At 35.1% G+C, this 15,966-nt stretch overlaps 1 protein-coding gene across 2 annotated transcripts; it reads left to right on the forward strand.

Annotated features, from left to right (window-relative positions):
• Positions 1–1,695: 1,695 nt before the first annotated feature.
• LOC147389377 (octanoyltransferase LIP2, mitochondrial-like) lies at positions 1,696–15,963 on the forward strand. Of its 2 annotated transcripts, none has more exons than XM_086417606.1 (9): positions 1,696–2,047; positions 2,142–2,208; positions 2,321–2,398; positions 3,606–3,658; positions 4,599–4,682; positions 6,460–6,512; positions 6,610–6,674; positions 6,780–6,838; positions 9,302–10,192. In XM_086417606.1, the coding sequence occupies exons 1-9, from the start codon at positions 1,898–1,900 to the stop codon at positions 10,010–10,012; spliced, it is 1,320 nt and encodes a 439-aa protein (XP_086273732.1). In that variant the 5' UTR covers positions 1,696–1,897; the 3' UTR covers positions 10,013–10,192. The 2 variants fall into 2 exon arrangements, with proteins under 2 accessions (XP_086273732.1, XP_086273733.1); XM_086417607.1 differs by lacking the exon at positions 9,302–10,192 and adding an exon at positions 15,649–15,963 and having other exon boundaries at positions 1,711–2,047.
• Positions 15,964–15,966: the final 3 nt, after the last annotated feature.

Here is a 15,966-nt window from a genome sequence, read left to right on the forward strand (position 1 = left end):
TCGACGTTATCTTTGCTGTTGAATTACTACTATTGTGGCAGTGACGACGTAGGCAATGTGTTTTGTTATGATGCATCTCTACAAGATTTTAGCCGGCACTATGGAACAATTAATTACTTGAATTTGTTAAAGATCATCCAGTGACTCATGCTTAAGTGTCTATTTTGGCACACGAAATTCATTTTTATTTTTTTATTTTTTATATTAGAGCAATTTTGGAGATCAATGAGTTCTTAATTGTTCTATATCAATGGTTGGTTTTGAATGCATATTTGTTTGTTCTAGTTATAAATGAATTAAAAGAAGCATGTACTTTAGTGTATGTTATTTATGGATGAGATGATGGTAACATTAATCTAAGAGATTAAAGAGGGAATTAACACAAAATTAGAATTGTAGAAAGAGATCTCGGAGTAACCAAGACAAAATCTAAAAAACACGAGGATATCTCAAATTTTCACAAACTTAGAAGCGGACACGAGGGACATCTTGATGTGGTGGTGCATGCATGCCTGTAGGTGCATTTTCTTCGAAATACGAGTAAAAAGTATTTACGGATATGCGATTTCCATCATGCCAAGGTGAAAAAAAAGTAGTGTTGTTTATCCGAATAAGAATGACACTCCTCAAGGGAAGAGCAGACATAAAATTTGCCAAAGTAGTGCTATATGTTTGCCTAAGTTATCTTCTTATATTTTCATAAAGAGTCGTGATTTGATAATTTGAATCACCCCTCACGTACTACTCCGCCATACTCTCTTGAAGTGGAATGTGCATGGAATCATAGATTCTTTTATCGGGATACACAATTGCACATCCCCATAAATATGTATAATTGTGTATCCCGAGAAAAATCTATGGTTATACGCATTGTCATGACAGGAGAGTATGTTAGTTGGGGAGTCAGAAAATCATTATTCTATCAGAGTTGTGATAATTTGACTCCCCCCTCTAGCCTACTCCCCCATATTCTCCCGACGTGAAATGTGCATAGTCATAATTTCTTTTGTTGGGATACACATCAACATAAATATGTGTAGTTGTGTATCTTGAGGGAAAAAAAATCTATGATTCTATTCACTGCCATGTCATGAGGGAGTATGTTAGAGGGGGGAGTTAAAAAATCATTACTCTTTTAGAGTCGTGACAAATTGTCTCATTAAATGCATTTTATGATTTGTTTTTCCAAAATGTTGGTACACCCAATTGCTTGTTTTGGAGAAGTCTGAACTCAAAATTTTAATCGGAAATGATTTTTTGACTTAAAAATTTTCACTCGATTTGTACGTGACTGATGTAGTAAGGGCAAAAAACTATAGATCTTTTAATTCGGGATACACAAGGAAAAAAGATCTATCGTTCTGTGCCCTTACCACGTCAACCGAGTACAAATCGAATGAAAATTTTTGAGTAAAAAATTCATTAGCAATTAAAATCACTAGAACCACAATACTACCTTTTTTTTACTTTTGAGAGTCTATAAACTTCAATAAAGTTGTTATTATTATGAATCACTTTGTTGAAAATGCTTCTGGACTCTTTGATAAATTGCTTTTAGAGATTGATAGTTACAAAAATGTTATCAAATTCGCCAACAAAATGAAATAAATCAATGAGAAAACCTATAAATAGAAACCTGCACTAAACCCAAAACATAATCAATGAATTATGAGTCTAATAGCCCTTAATCTTTTATGATTAGTGTAAGTCAAGAAAATCAAAGGAGCCAGTGAATCAGATGGGATATAATAAATTTCGTATCGGATCGGTACCAATTTATCACCAATCCGATACGAATCCGATCCATAGACAGCTCTACGATGGGCACACAACACATATCATTTTACCATATATATTCGACTAAGCTTTCTCCAAACTACGAAGTGAAGTTCTGAAAATGGCGACTCCATGGATCGAATACGTAGTCCAACAAGGTCAGTTTTTCCAAAAAACCCTAGAAGAGACTTTCGATTCCGCTGTCGAAGTCACCAGATCTCGGTTTTCTGAAATTCGCTCCACTTCTTCTGCTCACCTCCATCAAACCCTAGTAAGATCTCCAAAATCAAATTGAATAATTAATTTATTTGTGTCGAAGATTTAATTAATTCTGTTGATAGCACCTGCAATGTGGATCTTTTTAGGATTTGTTACAAGATTTCAAGTCCGAATTTGATGGCTATGAGGATCTTTTCTTTGGAAAATTAAAAGGTTTGTTTCTTTTGCATTATAAGATAGCTGAAGTGTAGATAACATGGTAATTAACATGAGAATTTTCTCAATTCTAATTGGTATTTGTTTTTGATTTTGGATTTTGTTGCAGACGGTATCGTTCTGGCTGCTTCGAATCCGACGATTACAGGTGCCACTGCAGTTGGGTTGGGAGTTTTGGTATTAAAAAGTACGTCTTTATGATTTTTTTTTTAAAATTTCATTGGTATGATTTATTGGTGAGTTCAGTAATTAATCAACTCATAACCAGTAAAAATTTCAATCACGCTAAGTAGTCTCAAAACTGAAATCAACTTCAACTATATTCCTTAAAACAAGGTAAATTTAAATTATAAACTACAAAGATAGAAAGTACATGTAATGGAAACTAAAACCCATTTCAAACGGATTTGTTCCCCTCCCCCCCCCTTCCTTCTAGATGCTTATTCTTCATTACTATTCATCTATCGAATGGGCACAATACATTCGAAAAAGTTTCTTATTTTCTGATTCATGGGTGTAACTAAGTGCTTTAAAAAAAAAATATTTGTTTTTATGTGCATAAAAAGGAGATGTTATAACTTATTAGGAGGAGAAAAACAAATAACAATACAAAGAACCTAGTTGCTACTAAGGGGGATCCGGAAGGGGCCTCCAAAAAGAGAGAAGAAAAAAATACACAAAGTTTGTGCCCCCAATCAAACTATCCCATCTAAACATTTAATGATCAAATTGACAACCCCTGAATTCTAGCAAGATCGATGATCATGAGTAATTTGAATACAAAATGCTCTTATCTTGAAGAATACCTTTTTTTATGTTGTCTTTTTTATCGTCGAACACCTTTTTGTTCCTTGTAAAAAAAGAGCTTTCTATTCCCCTCATTCCCAATGGACTTGCATTCAAAAAAGGGAATTAGCTTCTAAATTAAATTGTCTTTCTTGTAGAATACCTTGGAGTGTCAACCGACAAATAGTACATGGAGTGAAAAGGGAAGAATTCAATTAGCTTGAAATCTAGAAAAGTATCATCTCACAAAGTCCAAGAAAAAGGGCAATGAATGAGAAATTACTGCATGAGTTACCCTCCATGACTAAAGTATCCATACAATGAGACAAAAGAATTTTCTAATCCTTTCAAGGACCTTGGTTTTTTTGCATGTGCATTTTATGCAAAGGGTGTATTAATCATCTAAAATGGATGGTTGATGATTATGTGTTTAGACTTTAGAGTCAAGAACTGACGGCAATTTATGATGCTTATCGATTAAAAGCTGGGTTATAAATGTAGTTTTACATGCCATATAATTTGCATTGTTACAGCCACCAAATATTACCCATCCTAAATGATTTGTTCAAAAATTTTGTTTCTTGACCTTAGTTCTTTCCTACATGTAGGGCCAAGGCGTTTCTTAACAAACAACACCTTACGCCTTTTCGTGAGTGAAGAGGTAGGCATAAATGATGTTACTTACAGATTTAATTTAGCTTATAGTTGCTCATCGTATTGGATTCTTTATGAAATTTTGGATGGCTTGGATTTTAAGGGCTATTAAAATAGACAGCTTCTATTGCTACACCAACTTTTGCTAATGCTACCACAAGATATGTGCTAATTCTTTGGTGATTTACATATGAATTGGGGTGGCATTAGCAAAAGTTGGTGCGGCAATGGAATCTCTCTTAAAATAAATAGACAGAAACAATAGAAAGCTCAAAAAGGGACAGATTCTGAGTCTGGTACTAGTTTAATTCTACAATATGTTTGCCCCTTTCTTTCTATCCAACCCTCAGTATAGAGATATTGCAATATAAATAAAGTTGAATTTGATGGGAATGTTAATAACTTATTTCTGTCAACTTCGATATCCTATTTAAAAGACTTAATATTATATCTTTAACAATTTTGGAAACCTAAAAAAATATATGTATAATTCACTATGCTTTTACTTATGTTTATAAAAAAACATATAAACAAAATGAGTTTATAATTGGCATTCTCTATCTATTAAAAATTATTAGAATTAGACAATGAAACATTAGAATTTAGATTCTATCACCTAAATATGGAGATGAAATTGTTCTTGATTTTGGCATACCGATTGAGCATTGCTGGGTGAAGATTATTCTGGCCTTATTCATCCATTCCTTGAATGTTTTGACGAAAGATCATATGTTGTCTTGCTTCATATTAATTTAATATGAATACTCTTTATTTTCTATATGATATGCCATGGTTGCCCAGTATCATAGAGTATGGGATGATTGGTTTGTTACCCATCATTAGTCACAAATCTACCTAAACAACACTTGTTACTTTGTAATTCAGTGAGTGTAAAGTGTAAACTTTGATGTGAAAATACTTGAATTTTTTTTTCTTTGTGGGTACAGTCCTTGCTTTCTAGAGCTGATGCCAAATTGAAGGATTTGCGACAATCTGTCGACCTTGTGAAGGCTGAAAGTGAAAAATTGGAGGTAAACCTCTTCATTTGATTGATACTGTAACACTATTTAAGATATTTTCCTAGCTGTACTCACATGATGTAACACTATTTAAGATGTTTGAATTTTCATTGTAGAGCTTCAACTGGTTTTCCATGTTTCAACAATTTTCATGATTACATCTCAGTTTGAGAGAGTTTGGATTTGGCTAATCTAAATCAGTTTTCATTGTCTCTTAACAGTAAGTTGGAATTGAAAACCAGAACTTTAATATACTCACGAGCCTTTGTTGAGGCACTAGTAAAAGAATCTTTCTATGTTAAAGTTCCAAAACAAATCTTGCAGCTACTTAGTTTGTTCTCATCTTATTTCATCCATACTTCCAAAAAACATTCATGGGACTATGTGCCACATGGCATTGGGATGGGAGGCTCAAACTTTTATGTCAAGGAAGACGGTAAATTTGCCAACATTTCTTGGAAGAGAAGTTACAAAAAAAACCAAGCTGCTCCAAATATTGGCACACTAAGAATATCCACCGTAAAACAGATGGTTGTATCTGAACTCTGAAGTGCTAGGGACCATAAACCTGGCCGTACTAACTCATCAATGCAAGCCAAGGATTTTTTATTTATTTTTGCTTGGTGCACCACATTTACACTATGGTACTCCTTTAGCTATTTTCGTGCCACATGCAAATTCATACATACCATTTATCTGTACACGTGAAACGCTCCATGTTTATCTAACAATTTAGTCCTTTTATAACTAATTCTTTGTTTACCATTTTATTTATATATTCGCATCACACATCTAAGATGAGCTAAACCAGGGCCACATTTTTTATATGGTTGCAGCATGCATCTTCTAATGTGCGAAGGAATATAGACATGTCATGACATACTAATCAATGTGAATCCCTTCAGTATTAATACGGAATTGGGTTTCATCTTGAGGCTTGATTAATCCACTATTAAATAGATTCTGCTATGTTAAATTCCCTCCCCAACCCCGCCCCCCCCCCCCCCCCCCCCCCCCCCCCCCCCCCCCCCGTGGGAGAAAAAGCCCTTTTAGTTACTAAGACTAATTCTAAAATGTGACGTGGCACACTCTTTCAGGCCCATTGACAGAATCAATGTATTGCTCACCTATTTGGTATTTTTAGCCATTGAGTTTTCGCACTTTTTATCAAGGGCTTGAAACGTGTTTTTTTTCACCCATGGTCCTCTTTTATTATGAAATATGCTCAATTCCAATGGATAGAGATGATCAATCAAGCTGATTTTTTTTGTGTATCGCCACTGGGGGTGGGCCAAAAAGTTCATGGGGTCACTGGGCCCAAATGAGTATGTCATATGATATCCTTGGATGTGATTCATTTAAGAATATTCAGTGAACTACTTAGTTTCTCACTGCCCAATTTCGTCCGGTCTTGGTTAACCTCAAGCACACTATAGTGTACCCCTTTAAAAATTTGCATCTGATGTTCTAAGGAACAAAGGCATGGCCGATGTACAAATCAAAGAGAACCCTTAACGATATTATGTTGATTGACAGATAATATGTTCATGAAGGTGTATGAAACTTGGCAAACTTCACATGATAACAGTCCCTTATATTTTCTGAATCGCAGGCAAATGCATGTGATATCCACAATTTCTTTTAAGTTTTATCTTCTGTCAAGCTCCTTGAGCTGTCTTGCAACATACCATACCGATTAATTCATATGCTTACATCAACTTGTCTGTTCTCAGTTGTACTACATAAACTTTTACAGTCATTACTTAAAATATCTAATTATTGGTTCCAGAAGCGGGCTTTACAAGCAGAAGAGGAGATGAGGCGGGGAAGAACCAAACTTAGGTTCGTTGCTATAGGTTGAGAACACTGCATTGATGACTTCTATGTACCAGTAAGTTTACTAATTTCTTTTATTTACACTTTGGATATTCCAATGCAGACAAGCAGGGAATCAGATTCAAGGTGTTATCCATTCTGCTTATAAGATTGAAAGACGAGCAAGAGGTACAGAAATATTTTCCCTTACAAACTTACCTTGAGTGTATTGAATTTGCAAGAACACAATTTTCTTTTGGTGTTTTCTCAAAGAAATAGTTTGTGTTGTATCAGGTTTGAAAGATTTCCTCGGAGAACTTCCTAGTAGAGAAGCATCTCATTTTCGATCACAGGTCAGTTGCTTACGCTACTTAACTGGTGGAATCTTGTCATTTGATCCTTAAAGTTTCTCCTTGTTGATGAAACTTTTTCTTATATATATATAAAAATTGTTCCCAGTCGTGAGTTTAGCTTTGTTTGACGTTGGATGGTATTACTGGTGTATCCATCAATGGTCTTGGATTACGTGTAATTTGTTATCCCCGATGGTCGTTCATTGAAAAAATCATGTTGGAGCTTCCATGTTTCAATTATGAGGGGAAAGTTGTTTTACGGGTTGATAGTCTAGGGGGTCATTGAGGTTTTTTTACTATAGATAAGTTGATTGGACATGTAAATGTTAGAAGGGGAAAAATAGACGGTCAATGTAAATATTAAGGAGAATGACCTTGATAACCCAAGCTATGTTAACGGGAGCGAAAGGGGTATCATTCTCGAGGGAAGAATATTACTCAGACAGGGAGGGCCAATAAAGGGTTTAAGGAATAAGGAATTTGCCAAAGCTTATCTATTACACCTAGAGATTGGAAGGTGCTAGCTTTCTAAGTTGGTTAAAGTCCAAGACACCATATATAGATGCCAATTCGATCATCACCAATCAAGATTTTCTTTGTATTTCGAGCACCTCATCCAATATCCCTTGGAGAAATAACGGGGTATAAGATGCTTTATGTGAACCATAAAATGTTACGTCTTCCTCTATGAGTAGTGAAGCTTGACTCTTATAGTTTGAAGGTCAACCTCAGTCACTAGTAAATTGTAATAGTTCATTTTTTCCCAAGTGTATTTATATGTGGACGTTATAAGGATAGATAAGAGAGTTTGAAATTCTATCCAATTTTCTATCTGAGACGAGCTTCTCCTGGAGCTTAAGTGTGTCAAAGTAGTTGATAGTACCCATCTTCCAAACCACGAGGTTTCGTTGTAATCTTATTTTTTGTAAATCATGATACGTCTAATGTTAGATTTTTATCACATTGTTATTAAGAGAGAGGACACCAAATTATATGCACAAAATTATTAATAAAGATGAGTGTTAATGTCCAAGACTTCATGGGGACATTAACATCCACCACAACCATGTTTGCTCCAGAAAATAGTTAGTGTATTATAGTTATTGCTCAATACCATTTTTGTAAATACCTTAAAGTAAAAATCTCATTTAGCAACGGTTATAAAACCCTTCAATTTTGTATTAAACAATAAAATAGGAGTCTTTTGGGGGGTATTTATGGAAGAAACATGGTTGTAGAGGATGTTAACATCCCCATACTAACGAAATGAATGAGATACAAATGGAGGTATGGTAACCATTTTGCTGAGAGAGAGAAAGAGATTGGCCAAGAAGACTTGCGTAAAAGAAATCAACTAAGAAACGAAAGACATAAAACACAATGTAGCAGTAGATCTCGCAAGAGTCACTGACTCCCACCTAACACAAATCCTTAAAATATCGGTCCATAAACTCTATGATAAGATCATTCCAACAAAGATTGAAGGTTTGAATAATTCAAATAACATTGAGAATTGAAGCTCCTTCTCCTTAAAAGTCCTCATGTTCTTTTCCTTTCAAGGGGGTTTATAAACATAGTTAGGGGTTTCGCATTGTCTCAGAATGTCTCTGCTGATATATTTTGATTTCAGCTGAGACTAGGCGAAACATTCAAAGTTTGGGGATTGGAGGTGTTTTTAACCTCGACAATTTTCAATGTTTCGTCTGGTCTTGATCGAAATTAGAATATCTCAGGAGAGACATTCTGAGACAATATGAAACTCCTAATTATGGTTTATTGGGCCCTTAGAAGGAAAAAAAAAAAAAAACGTGATGATTTTTTAAGGGAAGGATTCCCAAATGCCCAATGTCAATTGGAGTATTAAAGCCCTCACTTTCTGTTGGCTGATCTTATCGTAGTGTTTTTGGACCTATTTTTTAGGATTTTTGTTTAGGTGGGTACTAGGGCTACGTTTTGCTTTATCTATTTTGTTTCTTTTACGCATGTTTCTTGACCCTTTCTTAGCAAAATGTTTACTATATCGTCTTTTATATCTCATTCCTTTTGTTAGTGGGATAGTGTAATGTCAAAATCTTCATAGAGACGTTTGCGTCCCTTCCAATCACGTTTCTTCCCTAAATACCTGTCAAAAAACTCTTATTTTATCTTTTAGTACAAAATGGAAGGGTTTTATGATTGTTGCTAAATGAGATTTTTTAAACTCATTTTGACTTTGTGATATTTACAAAAATGATATTGAGCGATTACTATAATACACTTATTTTTTTTGTACGAAAAGACAAATAATAACCCTTTTTGAGGGGTATTTATGGAGGAAACATGGTTTTGGTGGATGCTAATATCCCCATGAAGTCTTGGATATTAGCACTCATCTTTGTTAATAATCTTGTACATATAAGCTAGTGTTTCCCTCTCTTAATAACTGTGATAAAAATCTAACATTAGGTATATGACGATTTACAGGAAACAAGATTACAACGAAGTCTTGTTGTCTGGAAGATGGGTACTATCAACTACTTTGACGCACTTAAGCTCCAAGAGAAGCTTGTCTCAGATAGAAAATTTGGTAAAATTTCAGATACTATCTTGTCCCTACAACACCCACCTACATATACACTTGGGAAACGACGAACCTATCACAATTTACTAGTGCCTGAGGCTGACCTTCAAACAATGGGAGCCGAGCTTCACTACACACAAAGAGGGGGAGACATAACATTTCATGGACCTCATCAAGCCATCCTATACCCTATTATTTCTCTAAGGGATATTGGATTAGGTGCTCGGAAATATGTAGAAAATCTTGAATTGACGATGATTGAATTGGCATCTCTATATGGTGTGAGGGCTCACGTTGGAAGCAAATGTGAGACAGGGGTGTGGGTTGGAGACAGAAAAATCGGTGCAATTGGGGTTCAAATTTCATCTGGAATTACTTCTCATGGATTGGCATTTAATATCGATCCTGATTTGAACTACTTTAAGCACATTGTACCTTGTGGAATTGCTAATAAAGGAGTCACATCTTTAAGAAGAGAGACAGAGAAGCTACTTCCTGCTGAAGAAGTGATTCATGAGCAATTGGTCTCTTGCTTTGCAAGATTGTTCGGTTTTGATACTATTGTTTGGAAAGAGAATTTATCAATGTTGCCAGAAAATCAGGAAATCAGATGAGATTTGGTCATAGTAATGTGGTGAATCCATTTATGGGTTAGGAAGGGCTCGATATTTGTGTCTGATGTATTATTGATTTATTTTCATGTCTATAATACTTTATCAGTTATCATTCATGAATTCTTAAACTTATGTTTTCGAGTTGATGATCAAAGAAAATATGAGATACCATTGTAGAAATTGTGTTGTGGTGATAAAGATGGTGGATTGTGCTTTGAGTATTTTGACCAGTTAGGCTTATCATTCTCTTTGACGATTATCCAACAGAGCAAGATACATCTCATGGAGCTTAACAGACCCGATCCTCTACAAATTTGCTCTTCCATTTAATTGAGTGAACTGTGATTCTTTCGTTTTTTTGTTCCTCTTCCTCCACTAGAACTTAATCAAGTTTCTGGCATTAAAAAAGGGACATTGGATACACATGTTTAGCAGCAACTAATCAATACTTTTCACTCTACTCGAGATAAAATTTATCTATGACCACCTTTTGGATACACTTTCTCCACCTTCTCCACCACTTGTTCTCGTTGTAAAGTTTTGGTTTTGGATGTTTCGATTGCTATTTATATATCCAAATATTTTTCTTTGCACATGCGCCTTATCCCCAAAATGAATTGTTTTTTTTTTCCTAATGCAAATTCTTATGGATTTGTACCACTTGTCCTTGGATTTTGTAGAACTTGTCCATAATCGAGTTTAAGTCTTTCAGTTTCAACCAAGTTGGGGAAAAAATGTTACTTACATCTGCAAAGAGCCAATGCTGTGTAGCTGGGCTCTTATAACTTCTATACTATGATTGTTGTCATGGTTCCAAAAATCATCCGAGAACGAGACATCTCGTGAAACGAGATGCCAACACTGAGAGAACTTTTCTTTTCTCCACTTTCTGGTTCAATGATTTTGGAAAAAAGATCCTGTCTAGTCAGTCATCTCAATATCATTTGTAGTGAGACGACAAAAAATTGAGATTAAAAATTATGATAACTGTTATTTGATTCTTCTTCCTTATAAACAAGAAGTCTCGGTGCAATTAATAAATAAAGAGTCTTTTACCGGGCATACCTCAAAAACCCAAGTACTATTCATAGTCTTATAGATACTACCTTAAAGTTGAAACTACTCCCCACAAGCCTTACTTTTTCAGCTTTGTTACAATTTCTTCCCTCACAAAAGCGTTTACTTTTAAAGATGAGACCTTTTGTTGTAAAAGGACGCTTGGAACAAGAATCTGTTTTCTTCTCAATATGGATATAATAGAGAAGTTGCCAATAAGTTCATTAAGAAATATCTGAAAATACTCCTCTAAAAATGGTCATAATGTAATGAACCATTGGCTATTTTGAGTTCTATCCTTTTATGATTATAAAGAAACGTATATTAGGAAAAATATATGCTTGTTTTTAAGTTTTTTAATGGACATACATTGGTCCAACATAATTGAACCAGGATCCAAACATAGTTCGACCAATTTGACAAATATATATTCCATTGGATTTTTAATACATTGCTGATTGCTTACCATTAAGAAAAATATAAAATACACACAGATTGACTGTATGACGCTGCTCCTAAGGACTTGTAATATGAGCTATGAGCTGTTTCTTCACATTGTTCCTAGTATGTAACAGAACATTAGGGCTTTCTCCATGATCTTCCAGTCTTTAGCTCAAAAGCTGCTGGATATGCATTCAGTGCTGCTAGCTTCGAGTGTTCTATACTGGCTTTTGATGCCTGAGTCGTTAAGGTAGAGATGAGGGTAATGGTCCAAATATATGTTACAATGAGGTTTGTGCCCCATTGACATATGTTGGACATCGGTACTCGTGCTGTATAATTTACTGTCCAGCTTCCAAAAGCATAGCAATGTGTACTCTTGACTGGAAATTCCATCGCAAGAGTTTATCTTCTGTCTCTACCTTGCAGGTTTTTACTTTTCCTCGCAGATGATCCCTATGGTAGGCACTATTAATCTCAAAGACCATAACATTTTCTCCTTGATAGAAAAAAAGCAAATATGCATCTCATCTCTTTAAAACAAATTTATAGCTTGCAGTTTTTTCCCCCTGTTGGCAAGATATCACATTTTTTAAATTTCCTGTTTTAAGTTTGTTAAAGAATGCACCCTGCCTTTTCTCTAATAAAATTTTAACTATGAAAAAACAGTTTGTTAAAGAATGCTTGTCATTTTTATGAGGTTTTAAGGGGTACCTAAAGGTCTGAAGTAGGGGTTGTCGCCCTAGTTCCCAACTTTGATCCTAAATCTCTGGGATGTGGTCATTTAATATTTTAAATGGATTGCCTTTCAAAGGGGGTGAATTGGGTTTAGTTTGGTGCATTTTTTTAGGATGTCACTTTGGTAATTTTACCTAATTTGAGGGATTTGGGTGTGGGATCTTGGTTTTTCAATTCTAGGGTCACAATTGTTGAGTGTTGTGTTATTTGCCTCTGCTCCCAAGTATCATGTGCACACATGTCGTGCTCTAGTTCGACCCGTGACCCTCTTATATTCATAGTTCTCCCCTGCTCCAACATATCGGTCTTTTAGGGTAAATGATTATCAATATGGTATTAGAGTGCTGGGTTCATATAGGTCACGGGTTTGAGTCTCCTTGAAGGAATTTTCTATCTTTATGGGTGAGAGGGAGTGTTGAGTGTTGTGTTATTCGCCTTCGCTCCCGCATGTCACGTGCTCACGTATCGTGCCCCAGTTTGACCCATGACCCTCTTATATTCATAGTTGCGTCTTCCCCATCAGATTGTTCTTTTGGGGTAAATGGTTGTTGTAGATTAAGAGTTTGAGAAGGTAAATAGAAGATATTGGAGAAATGTGGGAGGAGTCGAATTGACTCAAACCTTAGCCGCACAATGTATTATGTATTGTAAGCAAAATAACAAAAGAAATAAAAGACAATACTACCCCTATTAATAATCTTATTACTCCTAGCACTCCCCCTCAAGTTGGAGAATATATATCATATGCTTGTTACACATATAATCAAGCTTACTACAACCCAATGACTTAGTAAACAAATCAGCAAGTTGATTTTCGGTCTTTACATAAAAAGTAGTAATTTCACCATTTAGGAATTTATCACGAACAAAGTGACAATCAACTTCAATATGTTTCGTCTACTCATGAAACACAAGATTAGAAGCTATGTGTATGGTTGCTTTTTTATCACGAAAGAGACTCATAAGTAGTTTTACTATAAAGCTTATCTCTTGAAGAAAGTGTCTCAACCAGGTTAGCTCATAAGATACGTGTGACATAGCTCTGTACTCAGCCTCCACACTAGATCTAGTAACAATTGTTTGTTTCTTGTTTTTCCATGTCATAAGATTACCACCCAAGAGTGTTCAATACCCAGTGGTGGATCTCCTATCTGAAGGAGTAATTTAGGAGTAATAACTTATTACTCCTAATAGTTGTCAACATGGTATCAGAGTGCTAAGTTCTTATATAGGTCACGAGTTCGAGTCTCTTTGAGGGAATTTTCCACTCTTATGGGGGAGGGGGAGTGTTGAGTGTTGTGTTATCCACCTCCGCTCCTGGGTATTACGTGCTTACGTATCGTACCCTAGTTCGACTTGTGACCCTCTTATATTCATAGTTATGCCTTCCCCATCAGATCGGTCTTTTGGGGTAAATGGTTCGTCAACAACAATGTCGTACTATGTGTCTTTCGTTTACCTAGCAGTTTCTCTAAAATATACTTTTCTCCTCAAATTTATCCATTTTATACTTATTTTCTCTCTTATCTTTTCGCTCTTCCTTGGACTCTTTGAATTCCAGACTTAGATGTCTTTCAATCTTTGGGTGTCAATATGTACAATCATGTTAGTTGGAGGTTTCTTGCTTATTAATTTGATTGGAGGGATTTTGGGGGAAAATGTTATAAAAAATGCATACCTTGATCTCATTCTTCGGTTCATGGATCTCTTGTTGTTTATTTTTGGAGTTTTAGTGGCTAGAGACTGGAAAATCTGATCTCTCTCATATATTGTGGAATAGAAGCCTTAGGGCAAATGATATCTAATGCAATTGAGTGATTAATAAGAATGGGGAGTCCGTTTTTCACTTATGATTCAATGTCCTCCTGTTCGTAGTTTATGGGCCCGTTTTTTATGTCTCTTTAATTGCTTGTGGGTGTTTCCAAATTCAGTTTTGTCATTGTTTTAAGAGTGGAACCATAACGTGTTTTTGGGTAGAAAGAAGTACCTATGGCCCCTCGTCCCTTTTGCGATATGCTGGGTAACGTGGAGAGAAAGGAATCGAAGAGTCTTGAATGCGCATGCTTTGGATCTTCAAGATTTAATTTTGGAGGTGTTGGGGTTCCTATTCTTTTGTAGCAAACTGGATGTGGACTTCAAAGGGGTGTTCTTTGATGAGTTTATGTTTAAATGGGAGTCCTTATGTTTAAATTAACTTTGTGTTATCTTTATGTAGTTTGTAACTACTTTTGTATGATGGCTGGTTATCTCAACCAGTCTGTTCTCTTTTTTAATATAATTCATTCTACTTATCAAAAAATTAATAGGCCGTCTAAAAAATCTCTCATTTACAATTTACAGATGGTATCCTGATATTTTTGGAGCTTCTTATCAACAAATGAGATTTTTGAGGGACCTCCCATGTAGTTTTGAGGCTTGTTTTGGCCTAGGTCTAGATCTGACCAAGAGAAAGGTATTTGGTGTCCAGGAATATCAAACCTTGCAGGTGTGGAATCCTCTCTTCTAACCGCCTATCTTTGTTTACCACTAGGAGTTAGTTATATATCTGAGGGCCTCTCAAAGGGAGGGAGAGTCATGTTGGACTTGGGTAGAAAGTTTGACATACACGACTTGGGTTTCATCAATTAATTTTTTAGAATTGAAGCACACATTGAAATTAGGAGTTTTGTTTCTCAAGGAAATATGCATTTTGATCTCTTAAAGACTCGAGGGCAGGAGGAATTGGAGTGGAAACTGATTGCTAATAACATGGGAAAAAATCATTACCTTTGTATTTAAGAATTACGTCTACAAGATGGTTGTAAGTTGATCCACCATACAATGAAGAAACTGGACATTGTAAGTTGATCCCCTTTCATATTGTTATTTCCGTCAGTGAAGGCTGTAATTTTGAATTATTTATAAATAAATAAATAAAAATCTGTAATTTTATAAGACTTATTTCTAGTGATTTCCTCCATCACTATAGTTTTGCTTGTATTTTTATTATATTCTTCTAATAAATTTCTTTCAATACTAGAAAAGAAGAAAAAATAGGCAATATGATCTTCCTATTAGCCGAGTTTGCCCTTATTCTTATGGGCTCTCTTAAAGTCCAAAAGAAACCTAGATTTCAAGCTTAGAGATCAATCAGTAGGAAGGCTCAGTTAGAGTCAAATGGATAGGAAAATTGGATGATATCTTTGTATTTAATACATGATGAATATTGCATGTAATAATCATATTTGCCCAACAATCCCTTGGTTCACTTGCTCATCTGGATGTGTGTATTTTTCTCATCGAAAAGAAAAGTTTAAATTTGGTGGACATATCCAACTCCTAAGTGGTTCGACTTTTTTTTTTTTTTTTTTAACTTCTTTTCCAACAATAAAATTGTTTATATTAGGTTTATCTGGTTTCAGGTATCCAACCTTGCTTCTGAGGCAAAGAAAGAAAGAAATGTTCTGACAAAAGAGGTCTCAAGAATCAGTAATTATGGAATTTCAGTCTGATAATTCTTTCGCCAACTCTCTAATAGTTACTTGTGTGTTGTTTTTCTTTTCAACTATTGATCTATCAATATAAAGAGAGATCGCATCTTTTCCGCATTCTGAAACAAATAAAATGCATTTGGAATAATTTTTCTCGAATTTTATTCAATCAAGGTTCATACTGAAAAGCAATATGTAAAGAACTAACTATATTTATGGTTTTGGAGATGAGATTTTTGTTGATAATTT

Source organism: Akebia trifoliata, chromosome 12, assembly GCF_017979445.1.
Source record: "Akebia trifoliata isolate Shusen 1 chromosome 12, ASM1797944v1, whole genome shotgun sequence".
In the NCBI taxonomy this organism is placed as follows: Eukaryota; Viridiplantae; Streptophyta; class Magnoliopsida; order Ranunculales; family Lardizabalaceae; genus Akebia; species Akebia trifoliata.